The sequence below is a fragment of the Ruditapes philippinarum genome, unplaced genomic scaffold, assembly GCF_026571515.1.
Source record: "Ruditapes philippinarum isolate M1 unplaced genomic scaffold, ASM2657151v2 ctg2846_1_1_1_1, whole genome shotgun sequence".
NCBI lineage: Eukaryota > Metazoa > Mollusca > Bivalvia > Venerida > Veneridae > Ruditapes > Ruditapes philippinarum.
Genome location: NW_026856836.1, coordinates 31,247 through 52,788, shown reverse-complemented (window position 1 = coordinate 52,788; position 21,542 = coordinate 31,247). Strand labels below are relative to the sequence as shown.

Here is a 21,542-nt window from a genome sequence, read left to right as displayed (position 1 = left end):
ATATTTCTAAATCTTGAAGATCTTTCTGTAGGGATACATGTATACTATTGTTTACATACATTAAGTGGCTGGTCATCTTACGTCATAGTATTATTGATCAGCAAACATTTGACAACTTCTAGTAGACGTCTAGGAAGAGACCATTCCTAAGGACGGATCCCAGAAAGGGCCTTGGTGTCATTGGACAGGTTATTACGTACCTTGTACATCTTCCTTTTTGACCGGTTTTACGAGAAGAATTTAAAATTCAATTAATATACATGTAAGGGTCTAATATTTAGACTTTCTGAAATTCAGCTGAAAATAAGCATTTACAAGTTTTGAATGCCTTGGAATAATCCCAGACAATGACATTAGCCTGGCTTTATATATGATTCTGGGTTGTTAAGACGTCCTTGCGTGAAATTAACTTGTATGGATTCGCAGTTATCAACCTGAATAAAACAGAGAGAATGCTGGTACTGACTATGGATGTTGTTTTATCAGGAGGACATGAGATTAGCACAATTATATATGTGTTCTAACAGCTGAGATACATTATAAAAATCTTGATAAAGTGTGATCCATCGGATTTAAGCATACATAACTACAAAATTAAATGAAAACTGAAGACTCAGTTTTATTGAGTCTGCACAGGAGGGATAATGAAAAGGTGCAACATCCATCACGCCCTCTAGCACCAGCTTGAGTGGTACTCAATTTCAACACTTAAAAGAGCTGAAATCAATGATCCCGAAGGACCAGAAAAATATAACAACAGATCATCATGCTAAATCTGTTGATAAACAATAAGTCTGAAATTTCTTTTCTCATGGACCATGTTTTGAAGACTTGTGCTACAATACAATGAAACTGTTATGAAGTATTCATGGATAACTCGAGCTGGTGTAATTTCATGATGAAGTTGACACGGTGTGATTATTCATCAGCAAACTTAATTATGGGGATAAATATATAATCCCAGCTGGATATTTTCAACACATTTTCCTTTCCTGTTTTTGTCCATAGATAATTTCCAAATTATCAGGTCATTTTATGGGGCGAATCGCGATTTGTACGAAAATTATTGGGACCTTGGTACAAAGTTATTATTACGACGTGAATTTAACATGCTCAATTTCGCGCCATAATTGCATAAAAAATAAGGTCGGAGAATCAATGCAAAAATGCCGTCAACAAGGAAAAAAAAGGAAGAACCTGTCGACGTTGATGGCACAATTGATGACGGTGACAAAGAAACGAAGAAGCAACCGTTTGTTGTAAAAGATCCGACGCAGTGGCTTTTCATAGCGAAAGGTATGGAAAGATTCGTCCTACAATTCATTCTTACCATAAGTCATAACTCATTGTAACCAGATAACTTTAACGGGAATAACTTCATATGACTAAATCGTAAACGAAGTTTGTAATAAAGTTGATGAGCTCTTATTATACAAATTAATTATTCATTGACTGGTTTTTGTTGCATAATTTTTGGTGGGTTGGTATACTTTGCAGATCTATAGTCAAAATATATTGACGTGCCAAAGCTTGATTCTGAGATATTTTCTTTCTGGGGCAGAATCTCGCTTTAAAGGGACTCCACTGAGGTTTAAAAGCATAAAAACATAACATTTAAATTTCTGGGGCACTTTATTCAGAAATATATGCAAAGATAGTTAAGAAATTAAATTTGAAATAAATTGAAAATCGTATTTTTATGCTTTTCTTAGCCTGATTTGAGTGAAAAGCGTTTAAACGCTTTTCATTTTGGGTCATTTTTTTGCAATTTGAATAATCATTCTGGAGAAACAAAGTGCTTGAATGATCTGAAATTTTGCACAAAGATTAGTGGTCTAAACCTACATCAAATGGCACATTTATCTTGAAAAAATATTTTCAGTCCCATAATGTCAAAAAACCTCAGTGGAGTCCCTTTAACGTCAAAAACCAAAAGGAGACCTTTCTGTGGTGAAACGTGGATTTCAATGTTAATGTAAAAATGCAGACAATTTAAACTAAGAATCTATTCAACAATACAATTTGAAGGAATCAACAGCACAAAATGTGCTTGACTATCAACTTAGAAGTAAGTAAACTACGTTAGTTTCATTTCACCGTCTCGTTTGTGTACCAACGCCGCCATATTGTGATGTTGCTACAGTAGTGTAACATGTACGCTAAAAATCGATATTGTTCGGTACCGTGCGTGAATGTTGTCAATTTTTTTTTTTGCGTGACAAAAAAAATATGAAAAACTGTTAAACAGTGCTAGTATTATTCTTTAATGTTGTTATTATTAATCATATTTATTGCTACATTAAAATAAATCGCCAGGAAATAATCTTTAACTATTTTTTCTAATTGATTGAAATCTTTAAAATGATGCGGAGAAACTTTTAATGTAGACCTCTTTTTTATAAACATGTTTACTAAAGGATAAACAAATACTGTATTTCATTAAAATATATATTGTCTACACTCTGTAGTACTATCTATGTTAGAATAATTATGTTAGTTACAACTTGCTGCGTATTAAAATCAGCAACTCCTTGCCTAGAAAGATTTGTTTTCCAAACGTGCATTACGCTATGAAAGATTTTTTGAATTCAAATGGTAAATTCTTGCGTTAATTTTTCATTCCTCAACAGTTTTCAGAAAAGTAAAACTCGTTACGCCGAGCGCCCATTTTTCGTTTGTCTGCGTGTACATGTACCATTTATCCTTGTAATAAAAGACTATAATCATAGCATGCCGTAATGGCCTGGATATTTGGGTGTTGTTTAAGCGATGTTCCAGAAAAGTTTTTGTTCCGGAATAGAAAATATATTCAACCATGTATTTATTTTTGAAACGTTACGTGTCAACTATTCCACAACGCCGACACCGGTACGCTGACCAATATACACTTCGGAAATGTTGACACTGCGCAGTTCTGTTTCTTCCTTACTTAAATTCTTTGTGTCAACTTAAAATTTATAAGATTAAGTTTTAGATAAATTTGATTTAAAGAAAAGTATTTAAATTGGAGCCGTGATTTCTATCCGGAATCAGTTGAACAATTTTCCATGCTGACATGGTCCAAATTGTAAAGAAAAGTTATTTTTAGATTGTAATTACATGTATTTATTTTTCAATTTATAATTATTAATATACTTGATGATTCATTTTAAAGACGATTATCTTATGCTTAAATTTCTTTCTATAATTCATTTATGAAAATTGTTTAAACGGTGGTAAGAATTTAAATGTGTTACAGCCACGAGTTTCCTCGGTATATTTTCCCGGCTCTGAATTAACGCAAGATATACCAACTTTTTAAGTTTTGTGTTGTGACATTTAATATTTAGGAACTATTTTCTGGTTTTCTATCTAAATTCACTAGAATGTTAAAAATTATTGAAAAAAAAAAGAACTGAAGAGGCGCCGTGTTTTCTTACCGATTTTAAAAGTTCGTTTTCCAAAGCAACAACTTTAATACTTGGGGCAGTAGCAATCTGTATCATATTATTGTTTAAAATGAGTAAACGTGTTGCATAACCCTTAAATCTTATATGATTGGACAAGAATCAAAGAAATCACAGACACTTTGGGTGTGTAGCTCAAAACGCCTTTAAAATCCAAATGAAATGTATATTTGTCAACGTTGGGGTGCCACGTTTGAATTTGTCAAAAGATTTTGTAAATGGAGTAAAACGGCGATAATCTCGATGTTTATTTCAGCTGTTGCGTTGTTTATATTCATGTGGAAGTTTAAAATTGACCATCATCATGAAGAATTATATCTTCTGTGTCTGTGGGCCAAAGGATTATGTGAAAATTTGGAAACGGAATAAAATACATGGTGTTTTGATGGGAAATGTGCGGATTTTTTCCGGCGAACATTTTTATCTTGTGTATTTATCTTGTGTATTATTATAGACGCTGAAATATGATTTTTTTTCAAAACGGCTTATATTAAGTATTCTTATATATATATACATGTGCTGGGATTGACAAATATGCATTTCTTTATTTTAAATCGTTTTGAGCTCCACACCCTACACCTCTGTGGCGCAGCGTTTTGTTTATGTAACATTGTAAAATAACCGCCTTGATTCTTCAAATCGCACTTCGCCATGCGTGTATTTTATAAAAGAAAATAATTTCTAAGACGCCATAAAAGTGAAATGTATGGAATAAATCTTTACTGCATACCAACATTATGAAAGTCTTTTGCAAAACAAAAAACAACAAAAAAAATGAAGCGGGCACCTGTTTCATGAAATAAATTTCCGAGTATTTTTCCCTGTACCACGGTCATTTTAAAACAATTTCATACCTACGTGTGTGTGCGTGTGTGTGTGTTTTTCTTTCTATAATCATCTTCAGAAAGCTTTTTGGAATAAACTAGCAAGAATTATGGACCTGCGTGGATAAGAAAATAATAATAAAAAAATCACATGGAATGTTGTTTCTGCACATACATGTATAATGTCGAGGCACCGCGTTTGACATTTATTCGTTTTATACCGTGTTTGACATTTATTCGTTTTATTATAGATAAAAAATATTTTGAACATTGAAAATATTGTTTAATAGTTAATCAACATTAATATAAATAACAGACTGTCAAATTCCTTAGAATGGCGTCCTCTGGTAGTCGCTAAGGCACAAGGAATCTGTTCGTTGCTCTTTAAACATATAAGCCTTGTGTTTCTGCTATTAACATATTCCTATTTTCATCATAATCGTGGGGAAAAAATCTAAAGTTACCAATAGGTCCAATGTCCTATATTTACTGGGAAAGCTGAACGAAATAATTTTTTTTATAAACAAGAAAATATTTTGTGAGGAGTCCATTTACTGAGTAGCTTTTCTAAAAAGATAATGATGATTCTGATATTTCTAAGAACGCTCTGACAATAACGAATAAGTTTTGCATCTACCCAAATAAAATAATATTTTCATCCTTTCATAGTATTTTTTTGCATAAATAAATGTCTTAAATATAACATTAAACTTAATATTTTACTAAGAGTGTTTCGGCGTTTCTCAGTAATGCAGTACCGCATACACACCAGTGTAGTAATCAACAGTGTTTTTGTCACGTGACGTTAGCGGCGATGTCTGTATTTTGATGGTTCATGTGTTTACTTTTCTATCAAAATCTTTATGTTAGGAATATTTTCACAAATAAAACATGAAATAGATGTAGAAATGAATAATCTTTAAAGGTATCGTAACAAATTTATTAAAATATGAATTCTAATACGATTTTAGATGGTCCAAAGCTTGCGCTCAAAATCCCGGCGCTAATTTCACCACAGAAAAGGTACTTTTTATGTTGTACGTAGAGGCGAGATATTGCCCAGACACGAAAATAGCACAATATCTCGTCGCGCAGTACAATTAGTTGGACTAACTTTGCAGACGGACTTTGCAGGCAAGTTAAACTTAAACAAAGAGTGATTTTGCAGACAAGTTAAAGAAAGAAGGGTTTTAGACTTTGCAGACAATATAGATTATATATTATTTTTATCCATTTTGATGCTTCTTGTTCATTCATTCATTCTTATTTATTTTTGTGGTTGTTTATTTGACAGATGAGGTTATTAAGCTAGATCCAAACACCAATCCTGAATCTATTGTATGTGGACTTAAACATCCTAGAACAGGTGTGTATAAAGTACTATTAACACGATCATCATGTTAGTTAATAAAATTATCCTTATGATTAAGAATGTAAAAAGATGCATTTATTAAGGTATAGCTATACTATAGAATATTTATATCTTTAATTTATTATTTGTCATTAATATTTTACCTTGTTCCATCATGATGTGCATGTATTGACTAACAGAAAGTAAGACCACAGGAACCCGAAATTCTATCCAAAACAAAAAAATAACGATTTTAAAAAAATCCATATATACTATAAAAAAACACAAGAAATGCAACAACATTTCCCCACCCATGATTTGATTTAGTGTGCTCGGACGTAAATTCCAGGCGTTTTTACAAATATTCCTTGTAAATGTAGCGGTGGGTGGGGAAATGTTGTTGCCTTCCTTGTGTTTTTTTATAGTATATATATATATGGGATTTTTTTTAAATCGTTATTTTTTTGTTTTGGATAGAATTTCAGGATTCTGTGATAAGACATCATTCTAGTCTAGTTAAGGTATAGTCTAGTTAAGGTTCAAAATTTAATGAGGTCTTTTCATGTTTTAAGCCCCACTTAAATGCAAAATATGCTGTAATTTTCAGTTCTAAAAAAACTTATTATGACTCTAAATGAAAATGAAATAACATACATATGAAAAAAATGTTTTGCAGAATTAACCTCAAAACTCGGATTAAGTCATTAATAATTATTACAGATGTAAGTTGCTCAAAAAGAAAAGTAATATTGAAATATTTAAGAATTTTTAAGTTTAAATTTTGGGAGTTACACATTCATGATCACAAAATCATTGTGTAATATGCCCGTAAGTCAAACTTTTAACTCTTTGAATTTGGAACAGTCTATTCAATATTTAAGGGTTTTTGGTGTAGTAGAAAAAAATGAGCCATCTACTTCTAGCAACATTTGAGAGCCCGGTCAGATTGCATGGTTATGCAGGCTCGATTGGCTTTATATTGGCCATTATTGGCAAAGGCTAATCACTTTCCGTTCCAGAGTAGGTAAATTAGAGCTGTCATTGATTCAGTGCAAAGCATATCAACGATATATCGATATCAAGTAACTAAAATCAACGATACACTGATATATCGATAATATCCTATACTCACTTGTCTGTCATTCATTTTCATACCTGTTTCAATGATTTCAGTCAAAAACATGTTCTGTACAGTGTTTTGTCCACTGCATGATTTTTTCTAGACAATATTTTTGTGACCATTGCTATGAAATGATTCCACTATATAACAAAAGCATCACATTTGATATAAATAATTGTTTCTGCATATATTTTGGGTGAATTGTATAATTTCTAGACATTTAATTTATAAGTCAAAAGTATCGATTTTTTAAAATGTGTATCGATTATTGATCAACAAAAATATATCAACGATACATCGATATTGTCGATATCGATGACAGCTCTAAGGTAAATGGTTAGAAGCTGTACAGTAATAAGGTAGTAATACTTTAATAGTACTTGAAATTATGTTTGTTTCAGGGCAGAGATGTTTGTTTTTATTTAGCAATGAAGACAAAGATATTTATGAGATAGTACAGTTTAAAGAAGAATTTAGGTCCTGGTTTATTGGGGAAACAGTTCAACATGGTGAGTGTTGCACATGTATGCTATGTCAATTTTGATTGGTTCATCAGATATTTTGGGGCGTCCGTGGCCGAGTGGTTAAGGTCGTTGACTTCAAACCACTTGCCCTTCACCGCTGTGGGTTCGAATCCCTACAGGGACTTTGAATTCTTTCATGTGAGGAAGCTATCCAGCTAGCTTACGGAACGTCAATGGTTCAACTCGGGTGCCCGTTCGTGTCTGAAATAATTCACGGAAGGGTACCTGAGGTCTTCATTTACCAGTAAAGTTGGAACGTCGCCAAATGACCTATACTGTGTCGGTGTACAAACAAACAAAACATTAGATATTTTGAGTAAATTGAAGGTGAATGAAATAATATACAATATCTCCCACCACAAATTAATAATAATTATAATTACTTCAAATATAATGAATTCATAAACAGTGTTCAATCTAGAACAAATTCCCAGGGGGCCCTTCGGGCCCATAAACTTTTCAAAAGGGGGTCATTTGAGAAAAAATGGGGCCCACACTTAAATGAACATCAAATTCAAATAAGGTATTGTATCTTTTAAGTTACTTGTTCACGTACCATATTTAGACCAAGAACGGTTGCAAAATTCCAAAACAACTCAACTAAAAAAATGACATTAGCGTTGATACAGGCTCAATTTTAAGAACTGATTGGTAAAGAAACGCGATGACATAATGTTCAAAGAAAAATATGAATCTTATTTAATTTTAATGTTACCAGGGATATTTGATAATAATGTTCAGTTTTTTAATCAGCGCCCGATATATAACGGAAAATCATATTTTGAAATTAGCTTTGTTTATGAAGAATATAAACTTACAATAGTCGCTAAAAACATTTACCCTTCTCAATATATCCAAGCGAAAAACAAAGTGTCAACAGGTGCTAAGACAATGTATATTGACATACCGGTACCTTTGATCTTTTGTCAGGGCAGCAGTTCTTCCGTCACGCTTAAGCTGTCTGTATTGATTAATGATATGCACAGTGTTTTAGTGCCGACCAGCCAAAGACCAATCAAAGTTAATTTACTTAATTGTCAAACACTCCCTAGCCAATCGTGTTTGATTGCTCCATCTTTAAGACTTTTTTAATTGGATGAAGGCGTGTTCGTAATAATTTATGCACACTTCTCTATAATTAACTCGCACTTTCCACAAATATATATATATTTTTTTTCCTTTGGATAGTTATTACATATTTATTTGTTTTGACCGTGAAAAAACTATAACTACATGCACGTATTGGATTATCTGTGACGATTTCAGGGTTCCCACGCTGTCCGGGAAAACGGGAAATGTCCGTGAATTTGAAAACAGGAGCTCCCGGCCTTGAAAAGTCCGGGAATTAGTGTTGATACATAAAAAAGTCCGGGAAGGTACGGGAATTAGTCTGGAAAAGGGGAAGTAAATCAAACAAACCAAAATGGCGGTCTTAGCACCTCAGCACAGTATATTGACTTCCGTATCTTGAATGTTGATGATTTTTCGATTTACAAGTGTTTTTGGAGGCCAAGTTTGACATTTTTGAGATTTAACATTTATTTATTGGTTACTATGGCAGTTTTGTTTGGAAAATCTAATATTACAGTCACAAATCGACCACAAGTTCAGTGTTTCTGCCAGCTCTGATTTTCTGAGGGTCTTTTATGACCCCCTGTATGATATTTTAGGGGTCATTTCAAATTCATAAGGGTCATGCCAATAAATTTAAAAAAAGTGTAAAAAAAAAAAAACAGGTAACACTTTATAAGTTTTATTTACAATATTTTGTATAATTTTCGTGAAGAAATTGGTCAGTCTCTGCTATTTTGGATTATTTGTCATCCAATAATAACGCTGTATTTCTTAAAAATTATGTGTGTTAATTTTCATAGAAGAAAGAAAGTCGATACTATATTGAAATTCGTTCGTAGTCGCCTTCTATTTTTCATAGTGTTTCATAGTACCGCCTAGTGACGTAATCAAGGGCCAAATAAAGCTTGACACTAAATATGTTAGTGTTCATCCTTAGCTGTTTTACAGAAATTAGAAACATTCTCCTGTTGCTATCGCTCCCTTTGAAATTTCTAATATCTGTAGAACAGCACAGATGAACACTAACATATACCCAGACTGCATTTTCCAGCAGACAGTTATTCGTTCGCAGAATATGACAACAACAAAATAAATAATTTTGTCTGGGCGCTTTCAATATATGCAGTAACGTATAAATGCAAGCGTTTATTAACTAGTTGAAATTGGCTAGATGCCGGACCACGGACCCGGTAAATTTCATTTCTCATTAAAGTTATAGTGGAGCCCACGGTAAACATTCCGTACATTTTTATACTGAATTGACGGTTTATAGTCTGTATATCTGACTTGTGTTGAAATCAGCGACGGTGAAATTCTTGCGTCACAAAATACGCACTAACTAAATTTCATTGTGTCATGGCTGAAAATAGTGCGTCAAAAACGCAAAAACGCGCTCTGGCAGAAACACTGCAAGTTTGCTTGATTGGCCTGTGCTACGAAACACGAAAGCTCACAGGTCTGGTTGTTTCTTTGCCTTTGGGCAATTTTTTTTTATCCTAATTCCTCACAACCATGCTGAAAGCCAAAGGTAAATCAATATAAAATAAACAATTATTAATTTAATTTATTATAGTATTACATACATGAACTATTGTCAAGACAGAGCACAGCCAATGGGCCACACCATATTTGGGTAACAAGAAATACCCAAATATAGCCAAAATATACTAAAAATAAATGTGTTATACTAAAAAAGTGTTGTTTTAATCCTGAATACAATATACACTTTCACTAAGATGTAATCAACCATACCCAAATATACATTTTTGAACCAAAATATACCCAAATACAGTATACTCCATTTAAGCTATTAAATAAAAAAAATAATGCGAATGAACTTGTATTCATGAAATTTCAACAAAATTATACCCTACAAATTAAAAGTAGACAATAAATATCATATCTTGCAAGTACATTTGTCTATTCATTAATGAACCTAACAGTTAGAAAAGCAAATGTCACATTTTCTTTTCTTACAACATCTGAACTGCCAATTTCAATTGAATGAATGAAAGTAATAGTTGGCTAAGTCATATTATTTTGTAAATAGTATCAATTAATTTTCTTATTAGTCCCCTACCGGTTTAACGGAGGGGACTTTAGGTTTACCGTCCGTCTGTCCGTCAGTCCGTTCGTCTGTCCGTCCGTCAGTCCGTCCGTCCACAAAACTGGATCCCGCGATAACGCAAAAAGTACTGAAAATATTTTAATGAAACTTGATATATGGATAGATGGCAGTATGGAGATTATGCACGTCCTTTTCTTTTCTTCGTATGTTGAAAATTCTGGTTGCTATGGCAACAAATAGACTGAAAATATGGCAAATTTTACACATAACCTGGATCCAGTGATAACACAAAAAGTACTGAAAATATGTTTATGAAACTTGACATATGGGTAGATGGCAGTATGGAAATTATGCACATCCTTTTTTATCTTCCTATGTTGAAAATTCTGGTTGCTATGGCAACAAATAGACTGAATTTCAAGATTTCTGATTCTAGTTTTTAAGTTTTTTCACTATAAGTTCTTTATTTCTTAAGGTATTTTCTTCAAACTTTAAATATAAGTTGCTTGTCATCAACCACATCATATGTGACAAGGTTTACAACTCTAGCACAAAGTTTATCAGAATTACCTCCCTTGAACTTAAAATTTTCATGAAAAAAACATTGTTTTTTTTAATAACTTCTTTTTCTGAATGTATCTACTTCAAACTTCATATAAATGTTTCTTATAGTCACTCAACATTTGTGAGTGTTCAATACTCTAGCAAGGCTATTTCCAGAATTAAGCCCCTTTTGAACTTAGACTTTTTTTTTTGAGAAATTGTTCATTTTTACTCCAACTTCTTCAATCATGATAGGATTTTAAAAATGTTATATTTTGATAACAGTGATGTTTAAAAAATAACTTTATAGAGTGTCCTTCAGTCCGTCTGTCTGTACATAAAAACTGTTTCCTGTGATCACTTTTAAAGAACTTTTTCAACAAATTTTCTTAAAGTAGGAACCTAAGTGAATGGCCAATGGCCCTTCAGAATGTTGCTTGGGCTCTTACCGGTAGGGGACTTATAGATTGCTTGCAATACTATGATAATTGCTTGTTTAAATCTATATTGTATACAAACCAAAATGAATATTGCTATAATTGATTGTGTTTGGGTATTTCGTGCTGCCGTCATATTTTGTAGAACCCGTAGCACTGGCTTAAGCAGAATACAACATTTAAACATGAAAGTTGTGAAATTTTGAATACCTGTAGAAACACCTGCAGGCAGTTTTCATATAGTAATACCCTTTAGTGTGACATGCTTTTGCCATTCTATGCACCTTAGTGGACTGAGGTCAAATGTGAGGTTAAAATATTAAAGTACTATGAATATCTTGTAAAAAAAAAGTGATCCATTGGAAGCATTAAAAACAGCAAAATTACATGAAAATTGCAGACAACCTGCAAAAACAGTAGCTGTCACAAAGTACATTTCAATAATTATTTATAGACACTGAGTGTATTTTTTAGATAGAGTTAGATTTATGTCATGAACTACATGTATTATATTGGTGTTATCAAATGTTGTTTTAAACATTACCATGTAAATATTCATAGGACAAAAAAAATCGAATAGCTTGAAATTTAATCTTCTATAAAGTCCTTAAAAAATCAAAAAAGGTCCTTGATAAGTCCTGGAAAAGTCCTTAAATTTTCAAAATATCTAAGAGTGGGAACCCTGCGATTTGTTTTGCTTATAAAAACTGTGACTCAAAAGTAAGTAATAGTTAGGGTACGAAGGACAAGTCTACATAATATTAACAGACGCGGACCGAGAGAGCGTAGCGATAAAGGTTTTAAATGGGTTACCGAGTGCGGTAAACTATCTTACCAACATGCTCTTGTTTTTCAATACAAACTTCAGTTTTGAATTCAGTATTTATTAATATTATTCACAAGAAACTTCTTTTATGTACTTAACCAGGTTTAAGAAAGCATTCTAATGTCATTTAGGGCATTTTCTATGAGTGCGCCCGTCGGGCCCACAGTTGATTTTGTTTTGCGCCGGCGGCCTTTTCAGGGGGTCAATTGCGCAATGGCGCGCTCTAGATTGAACACTGCATAAAAAATACATGAGAGTTTACATCAAATTTTGGTGCATTTTGGCCAAAATGCTCATAATGTTCAAGTTGATGACAGCTCATTGTGTGACATGGCTGAGTGATTAATGTACTAGTTATTTAAGGATCTCTTGTTAAATGGGTTTAAACCATGTCAGGGGCCAGCTGTTGTTTCTGCAAGCAAGAAACTTTTTACATATTGCTGAGAACTTGATAATTTAAGGAATGGATTTGAAAGTGTGTTTATAAGCATAAAGCTTCCTGTAATAAATTTTGTATAAACTAAACTAAGAAAGCCCATGAGAACAATTTGTAAAGTTGAGTTCATAATTGTTCATTTATTGACATTTAATTATGTCCGCAGGCTTATGGAAAGTCAGTGGTTCAACTTTGGTGCCCACTCCTGTCTAAAAAATTCAAAATTATGCATAGACGTTCAAGAGGTCTTCCCCCTCTGAATGCTGGAAAGTCGGCATAAACGTATGATCTGGATAATGTTTGATGTTTCTTACAATTGGTTGAAAAAACAATCATTTAATTTCATTGTGTCATTTTTCAGATGGCAGTTTATATATAACTACGCCTGTAGATCCAGTGTTCCTTATTTTACCATACCTTATACAAGCTGCTAAGGTAAGATCATGACTTATTACTACTCAGTGTTAGCGATTTTCCCTAACTTTACTGAGTACCTGGGACTCAGTGCTAATAGATCTGTTACGTCCCAATTCAAATGGAACGAGTCCTCAATTACAAAAATGTCAATGTTTGCATAACTTCATAATTGATAGGTTGGCCCAAAACGAGGCCGAGCACTTGCTCCTAGTCTATGTTTGGGATATAAATCTGCATTGCTAATGAGAAAGGAACAAATGAAAATGAGGTGAAAGTCAAGTTCTTATAATACAATTTATTTAAAGTGAATAGAAAATCATTTTCAAGCAGAGCAAAAAAACTTAAGAGAGAATTGACCAATTATCGGGGAAAAAGTGTTTCGTCCCAGGGACTCAACAGCCCTTTTTTTCTTTCCTCCCTGGCAATTTTAGCGAGTAAATTGATATGTTTACTCAGTAAACGCGAACACTGCTACTGTAAAAAATATTAATAATAATGCAATAAACAATTATACAATTAAGATATAATATACTCTAATTTATAGTTAATCAAGACTTCCTGAAAGCCTTCAGACATTGGCAACAAATTTTACCGAGGTCAGAAGATTTTGACTCTTAAAGTAGGTTTGATTGTCAAGCATTGGGATGCTGGGGGGGAGGGACTACTTCTCTGTAAAGTTCAAAAGATGGCATATGGTTTTCACAATTTCAGTTTCACTTTAAAATAGTATACTGCCACCACATTTTAATGCTAACCTTAGTATAACACTCATAGGCCTTGGCTAACCCAAAAAATGTTATATTTTTCACCAATCATAAATTTCTTTTCATGTATATTTTGCTATATATATGATATTCACAATAACTCTTGTTCAGTGTAACTGTCAAGTACAATAAACAATTGTAATTAGGACATTACTACTGCTAAAATGAATTATAATGCATCACACAAATATATAATAAAGATTACAGGTATACTCTAATTTATACTTGATCAAGACTTCTTGAAAGCTGCCACACATTGCCAAAAAATTTCACCGAGGTCAGAAGAAAAATTATATTTTTCGCTAATCGTAAATTTCTTTTCATGTATATTTGCTATGTTATTAGCGATAACTCTTATCCAATGTAGTAGTCAAGTACATTAAATATAATTAGGACACTGAGCGCAGAAAGTGGGAAATGCATGCATGGGTTAGCTGTAAACCTCTATTTTGTTCATTTAACCTGTCGATCAATGGAGTATCAAATTGGTATTACAATGTCAGATTCATAGCTGTGACACATAGATGAATTGATGTATAAACTCCACAAGCCCAAAATCTATTTAAAAATATCCACTTAATATCAAATGGCGAAAAAGTTCTTGAGACAATAGATAAATGGTGTTTGATTAACTACCAAACACTAACTAAAGCTAGAAGCTTTTACAACTTTAATGGCTAACTGTGTTTTACATTTGTGATTTATAGTTTTCTGTTTCTTCTAAACATAATAAGTTATATGTTACAAAATAATATATGTTAACACTTTGCTAATGAATCACTTTCAATGCAATCAAGTCTTTCTATAATGAAATACATGTTGTAATAATGTCCTGTTATTTAATGGGAAATCATTCAAATCATGAATTACAATTACTCTTTTCATTCATTGCTACTTATTCCCAAAGTTAACAAAGTAGAATGTTTTGATTTTTGCAGTCAGAAAAGTTTATGACATTAGATCAGATAGTGATAGATGAAGATTTCCCAGAATGCCGCAGGTTACAGTCTTCTTGTCAGTCAGATCATCTCGAGAATGTATCAGATGTCAAAGGTAAAATAAACATTGATTTACAATACTGGTACTTCTCACGTTGGCAAAAATCCTTGGGTCATAAGTTTGAATCTGCACCACTCTAATTAAAATTATTAACTAACATGTCTGGTTCCACACACATAGCTCAGTAGAGAGTAACACGTAAATTGCTTTGTGAGTGTAGGGACACTCTTATACAGGCATGCATCTAAAAACACAAAAAATATCTGAAACATTGCCTTCAAAAGAATGTTATTGCATCCTCAAATCAGAATATTGTTAAGGTTGTACCTTTTGTAATGCAAACAGATTTACTATTGGGTCTTCATTTGCCAGAGAAAGATACTAAAGGACCTTTATCAGTCTTTATCATAATATTAGGTTTATTATGTAAATCTTATCAAAACTGTGATTTCATATCTATGATAAAGGCATTACAATAAAATTGCACATTGCACTGCCTTAGAGAATTTCTTATATTGAAGATGCTTTAAGATTGCATATTTCTTTTCTATTTTAGGTGATGATGATTTTAAAGCATACAGATATAACAAAGACAAGGCATTATCTTGGTTGAAGTTAAAGGCAAGTTTGTAGAAACAGGAACTGAAAAATCAGTAACTGTGAAAACATTTCATAATTTTAAGATGTTTGAAAGTGTTTTGTCCACTTTTCTATAGAGATCAAAAGTTTCCCTTTTATTTGGTTATCCAACAAGATGAGAGGAAATTCAGGGAAACAGTTGACTGCTGGAAAGAACTTTCACATTTCACAAAATAAACTGATATCTTGAGGAATGAATATATAGGGAGCACAATGGTTTATTTAGTGCCTGTTTTATACATACGCCAAAACATTTGCTTTGTTTTTGGTTTCCCTTTGTTTATGTTAATTAAGCTTTAACTAACTCATGTCCACATACATTCATTATTCTTAAAAATCAGGCATGCCGTGCAGGTTGGATAGCATAATATGTTGGAAAAAGTGAATTCAGCTTTCTTTTGAATATTGATATTATATTTGTTTCATATGGCTCCATTCTTCCTAATGTCTATTTGCAGAGAATCGTTTTAAAGTTAATTTGTTTGAGCAAGTTCAATGTATAAATATTTAATGAATTATTTTTCAGACAGAAAATGTATGTAAAGTATTGGAGAAGAAGAATGTTTGTGTGTCTGGTGCTAAAACATCAGAACTTGTACAGAGTAAAGCTACTGAAGGTTTGTAAAATGTTCTATTTTTACAGGTATTGTAATAAGTGTTTTCTTCCATTGATAGTCATTAGCTTGTCCATTAATTTTTGGTAAGATTTTTATGGAATGATGAAAGTAGTAAACCTTTTTATGGTACTGTTAAAAAAACAAAACAACTACCGTTATGGTCAGCTGAACAAGGTAGTTACCAGAGTTATAAATAGAAATAAACTATTTGATAAACATCATTGTCTTAACTGACAGGTAGATCCTAATAAAACAATATTACACTGATTTTATTGGATTTCTGACTTTGGTAAAATAATTCTGATTTACTTTACAATATGGCTGACAAAGTTAGAGATATCAGACAGTAAATCAAAATTATTATAAAATTCTTTATTTGCTTTAGTATTTCAGATTAGAATTATTATTGATATTTCAGAGGAGTATATGAGATATGCTTTTGGTGTGGTGTCCGACTATCTTCCTACAGAATTAACCAACTTACTGAGAGAACATTTAGGGTGAGGTTTTATGTTTTGTGATTTGCTTTGCTGTGTATGCTTAATCATATACTTTTAGTGACGTTTTATTATACAGGAAAAGTTGAAAATTAAAACCTCTTATTCTCACAGGGCTCTCGCGCTGGCAGGAGAAGAATATAATTGGCTTAAACTTATAAAGAATATGACTAAGACTCTCCAGTCTAAATTTAAAGAATATGACTTTAAGACTCTCCAGTTGAAATTTAACATTCACTATTTTAAGAATGGGACGGTATACATTTTGTTTTCTATGTACAACTTCTGCTTCAGAACTTCATGCAATAATCTAATAATTTTCGTATTACTGTAACGCATATTACAATTTCATTGGTAAGATTTTAAAGAGAAGTGATTTAACTAGAAGATTGATTGAGATGGATATTTATGAAAGTTACACATAAAGTGCTGGATTTTTAACTTTTTTGAATAAAATTATGATTATGTTTAACCTTCAGCTTACAAAATGTTGTGATTCTACTCAGGTTCATGCCTGAAATAATGCATGGAAGGGCACTTTAGGTCTTCCTTCACCAGTTAAGCAGGAAAGTCGCCATATTGATATCATAATTATCATTAGATAAAAATCACACCATAGGTTGATATATTTACATGATGTAAAAAAATGATAAGTAGATCTACATGTCTTGCTTCTATTTGATATTAGTCTTAGTTTTGGCAATATTTTGTTTTGTGAACATTGGTGTGTGGGTCAGTAGCTCCAATAAGTATTGTATGATTGGATTTTGTCTATAAAACATGTTTATGGTCTTGAAGTTATACCAGGTATACCAGTGGCTTAATATGTTACTTCCTCATGATTTATGTTTACAGTATACCAGTTGTTGCAGAGAAGAGACCATCAGATGCTAAGAATCCACCATCAAAGGTTGTTTTATCTTCATTTTTCCATGTTTTTTTATAAGCTCATTGAAATGTAGGCTGCATTTGTTTAACAGAATTATTTTGAATATTGCTGCTCTTTGCTGAAAAGTTGGATGTGGCAATTAGCAAAACAAACAATAAAATAAAGAAGTATAGTAGTGCTGAATTTTCTTAAGATAAATGGACCATTAAAGACATCAAGTTGATATTGTAGTGTTTCTACTTAAAAAGTGTGGATTCTAGATTAGTTTTATCAGCAAACTATTTTAACATTGATAATGATATTACAGAGAGCAAAACTAGAAGATATAACACCTAATGAAGATTATAGTCAGAATGTGAAACATGAGGACAAGTCTAAAAAGGTAAGGCAAGCATAGTTGTTAAAGTGTCTTGTTCCCAACTCGGGGGTCATGGGTTAAAGTTCTTCTGGGGTCACATCCTTTTCACCTCACTATCATATGACACTAGTTCTGGTAAGTCCTTGGAAGCAGATTGGAGAGTTTATCAAGTATCAGTAATTCTTATTCAAGTTAAAATTAAAATGAATACATGTATGTTTAAATTAAAAATGAAAACTTCTTTAGTTATCCCATGATGACCATCCTGTTATTGCTGGATAGTAAAATGAAGCTCATATTATCTTGAGTGTATACATTAATATAGTCTGACCAGACATTAATATAGTCTGACCAGAATATAAATTTATTTTTGTACTATAGTCTCAAAAAAACTTTTACATTAACTATGATGTGACTGTGATGTTTTCAAAATCTTCATTATGTACCTGCAGTGTAAATACCTGGTTTGATTTGTCGGATTTAGTGTTCTGTCTGGGACAGAAAGATACACACTTTACATTATTAGTCCCAAGTTCTGTAGCTTCTTGATGAAATAGTTCTAGTTTGCTTACATAAAATCATTTGGGTAAAAAAAGGGTCAATAGTTCTACTGATCCAGATCAAACCTGTATTTCCTGCAAGTTGCCAGTAGCTTTTATTAATTCATCTGAAATACTGGTTTGAAAATGAACAATAAACATTTATAATTTGACTTAAATACAGCATAGATATTGACTTTGGTATCTATATCATCTATTATGCAACACTCAAACATAAAAATTAAAACTCAAAAGAGATTAAAGCACAAGTGACAAATTTTACTTGTCTTTGCAACAGCCCATTCTTACTAAATTTGGATTTTTTGTGTTATACTGGTAACCATTTGAAAGTTTTTGAAAAATTGACACTGATTTTATGAAAATTGTCACAGTTTTCTTCAAATGATGATTATACACATTTAGAAATGGTGTTGTTTATCATGATTTATGCCTTGACCTTTTGATGGTTTTGGAGAAATATAGACAATGATGAGGAGTTTCAATTTTGAATTTTGGATTTTCAACATTTTTGTCAATTGAGAAAGGACTTTATATTTGGCTTCTACTTTTTGCATAAAGGTCAGAAAAAGACTGCACGCTACTAAAATAACTAGACTAGCAATTTTACATGACAATACCTAATATTTACAGGGTAAAGCCAGCACAGCACAGAAGAAGTTGGAGAAAGTTGACAAGTCCGGGATGAAGAGCATGATGAGTTTCTTCTCTCCGAAAACAAAATCCTGATAATTGATGAGTATGAATACAGTCAAACCTGTGATTGATGACCTACTGTAGGACCAAAAAATAAACTTAATAAAATGTCAAACCCATACCAGGATCAGAGCTGCATTACTGGTACTGGTACTGGTACTGCAGTATGTACTGCAGCGATTTTGCAAATACTGGTACTGATACTGAATTACTCTTACAAAATTTTGCTACTACTGGTACTGGTACTGCATTACTGTCTTAAAAAGTGGTACTGCTACTGCATTACCCAGTACTTTTGGTTTTGATAAAAATTAAAAATAGCATCAATTTTTCTCATAAAATAAAGCTGTAAATTACATTAACTATATTTTATTTTTGTGAAAAAGTAAGTTATCAAATCTAAAGATAATTTGCTGCAATATTCCTTCAAATGTTAACATAGTATTCATCATAAAAAGCACCAAAGACTTTAAGTAAAAATTAAATTGAGATAAACAGACTCAATAACTCTTTACCCTAAAATATCCTTTTTAAAATCTGTTATTACTTTGTATTTACTATTAAAAGAGCAAAATAAACACTAATTAATTTCTTCTATTCTAAATAATCCCATTTCAAGTGAAAAAAAGTGATATTGTTAGCACCATAAAAAGTTGTTATTTACTTTGGTATAAATTGAACAGAGGTGTGAAGGTGTGAAAGGCAACAAAAGACTGCTGTGTTTTAAATGAAAGATGTTTGCATTGTATTTATACAGTTGACTGGTTACTAAACAATTAGATATGACATGAATATATGTTGTAAATATTGTTTGTAAAAAGTATGTTAAAACTATAAAGTTGTAAATATGTTATGTTAACTTTAAAGTAAATTATGATTTTATTTCTTTGCTGAATAATACTTGCAATTATTTGTTTGACACTGTATTTATTCAAACTTTGAAGAATATATAAAAGTAATGGTACGGATACTTAATTACTTCACCAAAAAAAGTACTGGTACTGCAGTACCGAGCTAAAATCTTGTACTGGTACTGGTAATGGTACTGCATAATTTGCCAAGTACTGGTACTGGTACTTAAGTACTACACCCTGAGTACTGATGCAGCTCTGACCAGGATATATAGGTCATTGATAATTAGAAATATTTTAGACAGGTTTTGATTCAGAATATGATTTCAGTTTTGAAGTGATGTTTATTTAATTAACAGATTCACATTTTAAAGCTATTTATTCAGTAGTGTTGCATGTATGTTTTTTTAGCTCACCTGTCACAAAGTGACAGGGTGAGCTTTTGTGATCGCTTTTCGTCCGGCGTCCGTCCGTCCGTCGTCCGTCCGTCGTCCGTCCGTAAACTTTTGCTTTAAATGACATCTCCTCATAAACCACTGAGCCAATTTCATCCAAACTTCACAGGAATGTTCCTTTGGTGGTCACCTTTAAAAATTGTTCAAAGAATTTAATTCCATGCAGAACTCTGGTTGCCATGGCAACCGAAAGAAAAATCTTTAAATATCTTCTTTTAAACAACCCTAAGAGCTAGAGCTTAGATATTTGGCATGAAACATCTTCTAATGAGTGTCTACCAAGTTTGTTCAAATAAAAGCCCTGGGGTCAAAATTGGCCCCGCCCCAGGGGGTCATTGATTTTCCCTATATGCATATAGTAAAAACTTAAAAAATCTTCTTTTAAAGAACTGTAAGAGCTAGAGCTTAGATATTTGGCATGAAACATCTTCTAGTGAATGTCTACCAAGTTTGTTCAAATAAAAGCCCTGGGGTCCAAATTGGCCCCGCCCCAGGGGGTCATTGATTTTCCCTATATGCATAAAGTAAAAACTTAAAAATCTTCTTTTAAAGAACCCAAAGAGCTAGAGCTAAGATATTTGGCATGAAACATCTTCTAGTGAATGTCTACCAAGTTTGTTCAAATAAAAGCCCTGGGTCAAAATTGGCCCCGCCCGGGGGTCATTGATTTTTCCTATATGCATATAGTAAAAACTTAAAAAATCTTCTTTTAAAGAATCATAAGAGCTAGAGCTTAGATATTTGGCATGGAACATCTTCTAGTGAATGTCTACCAAGTTTGTTCAAATAAAAGCCCTGGGGTCAAAATTGGCCCCGCCCCAGGGGGTCATTGATTTTCCTTATATGCATATAGGAAAAACTTATAAAATCTTCTTTTAAAGAACCCAAAGAGCTAGAGCTAAGATATTTAGCATGAGACATGTTCTAATGGGTGTCTACCAAGTATGTTCAAATAAAAGCCCTGGGGTCAAAACTGGCCCCGCCCCGGGGGTCATTGATTTTCCTTATATACATCGCAAAAACTTAAAAATCTTCTTTGAAAAAACCCAAATAACTAGAGTTTAGATATTAAGCATGAAACATCTTTAAGTAAATATCTACAAAGTTTGTTCAAATAAAAGCCCAGGGGTCAAAACTGGCCCTGCCCGAGGGGT

At 32.5% G+C, this 21,542-nt stretch overlaps 1 protein-coding gene across 1 annotated transcript; it reads left to right on the top strand.

Moving 5' to 3' along the window:
- Positions 1-1,104: 1,104 nt before the first annotated feature.
- Positions 1,105-19,204, top strand: LOC132747853 (ribonuclease H2 subunit B-like). Its single transcript, XM_060737383.1, has 11 exons — positions 1,105-1,296; positions 5,565-5,636; positions 7,143-7,250; positions 13,011-13,084; positions 14,769-14,883; positions 15,386-15,450; positions 15,995-16,085; positions 16,504-16,585; positions 17,438-17,492; positions 17,779-17,853; positions 19,020-19,204. Exons 1-11 carry the CDS (start codon positions 1,167-1,169, stop codon positions 19,113-19,115), a joined length of 963 nt encoding a protein of 320 aa, XP_060593366.1. The 5' UTR covers positions 1,105-1,166; the 3' UTR covers positions 19,116-19,204.
- Positions 19,205-21,542: the final 2,338 nt, after the last annotated feature.

Bases quoted from the DNA above. Each gene is read 5' to 3' on its own strand.
- LOC132747853 (XM_060737383.1), top strand. From the start codon at position 1,167: ATGCCGTCAACAAGGAAAAAAAAGGAAGAACCTGTCGACGTTGATGGC. The intron at 5,637-7,142 runs GTGTGTATAAAG...TGTTTGTTTCAG, and splicing joins ACTTAAACATCCTAGAACAG to GGCAGAGATGTTTGTTTTTA. The intron at 17,854-19,019 runs GTAAGGCAAGCA...TAATATTTACAG, and splicing joins ATGAGGACAAGTCTAAAAAG to GGTAAAGCCAGCACAGCACA.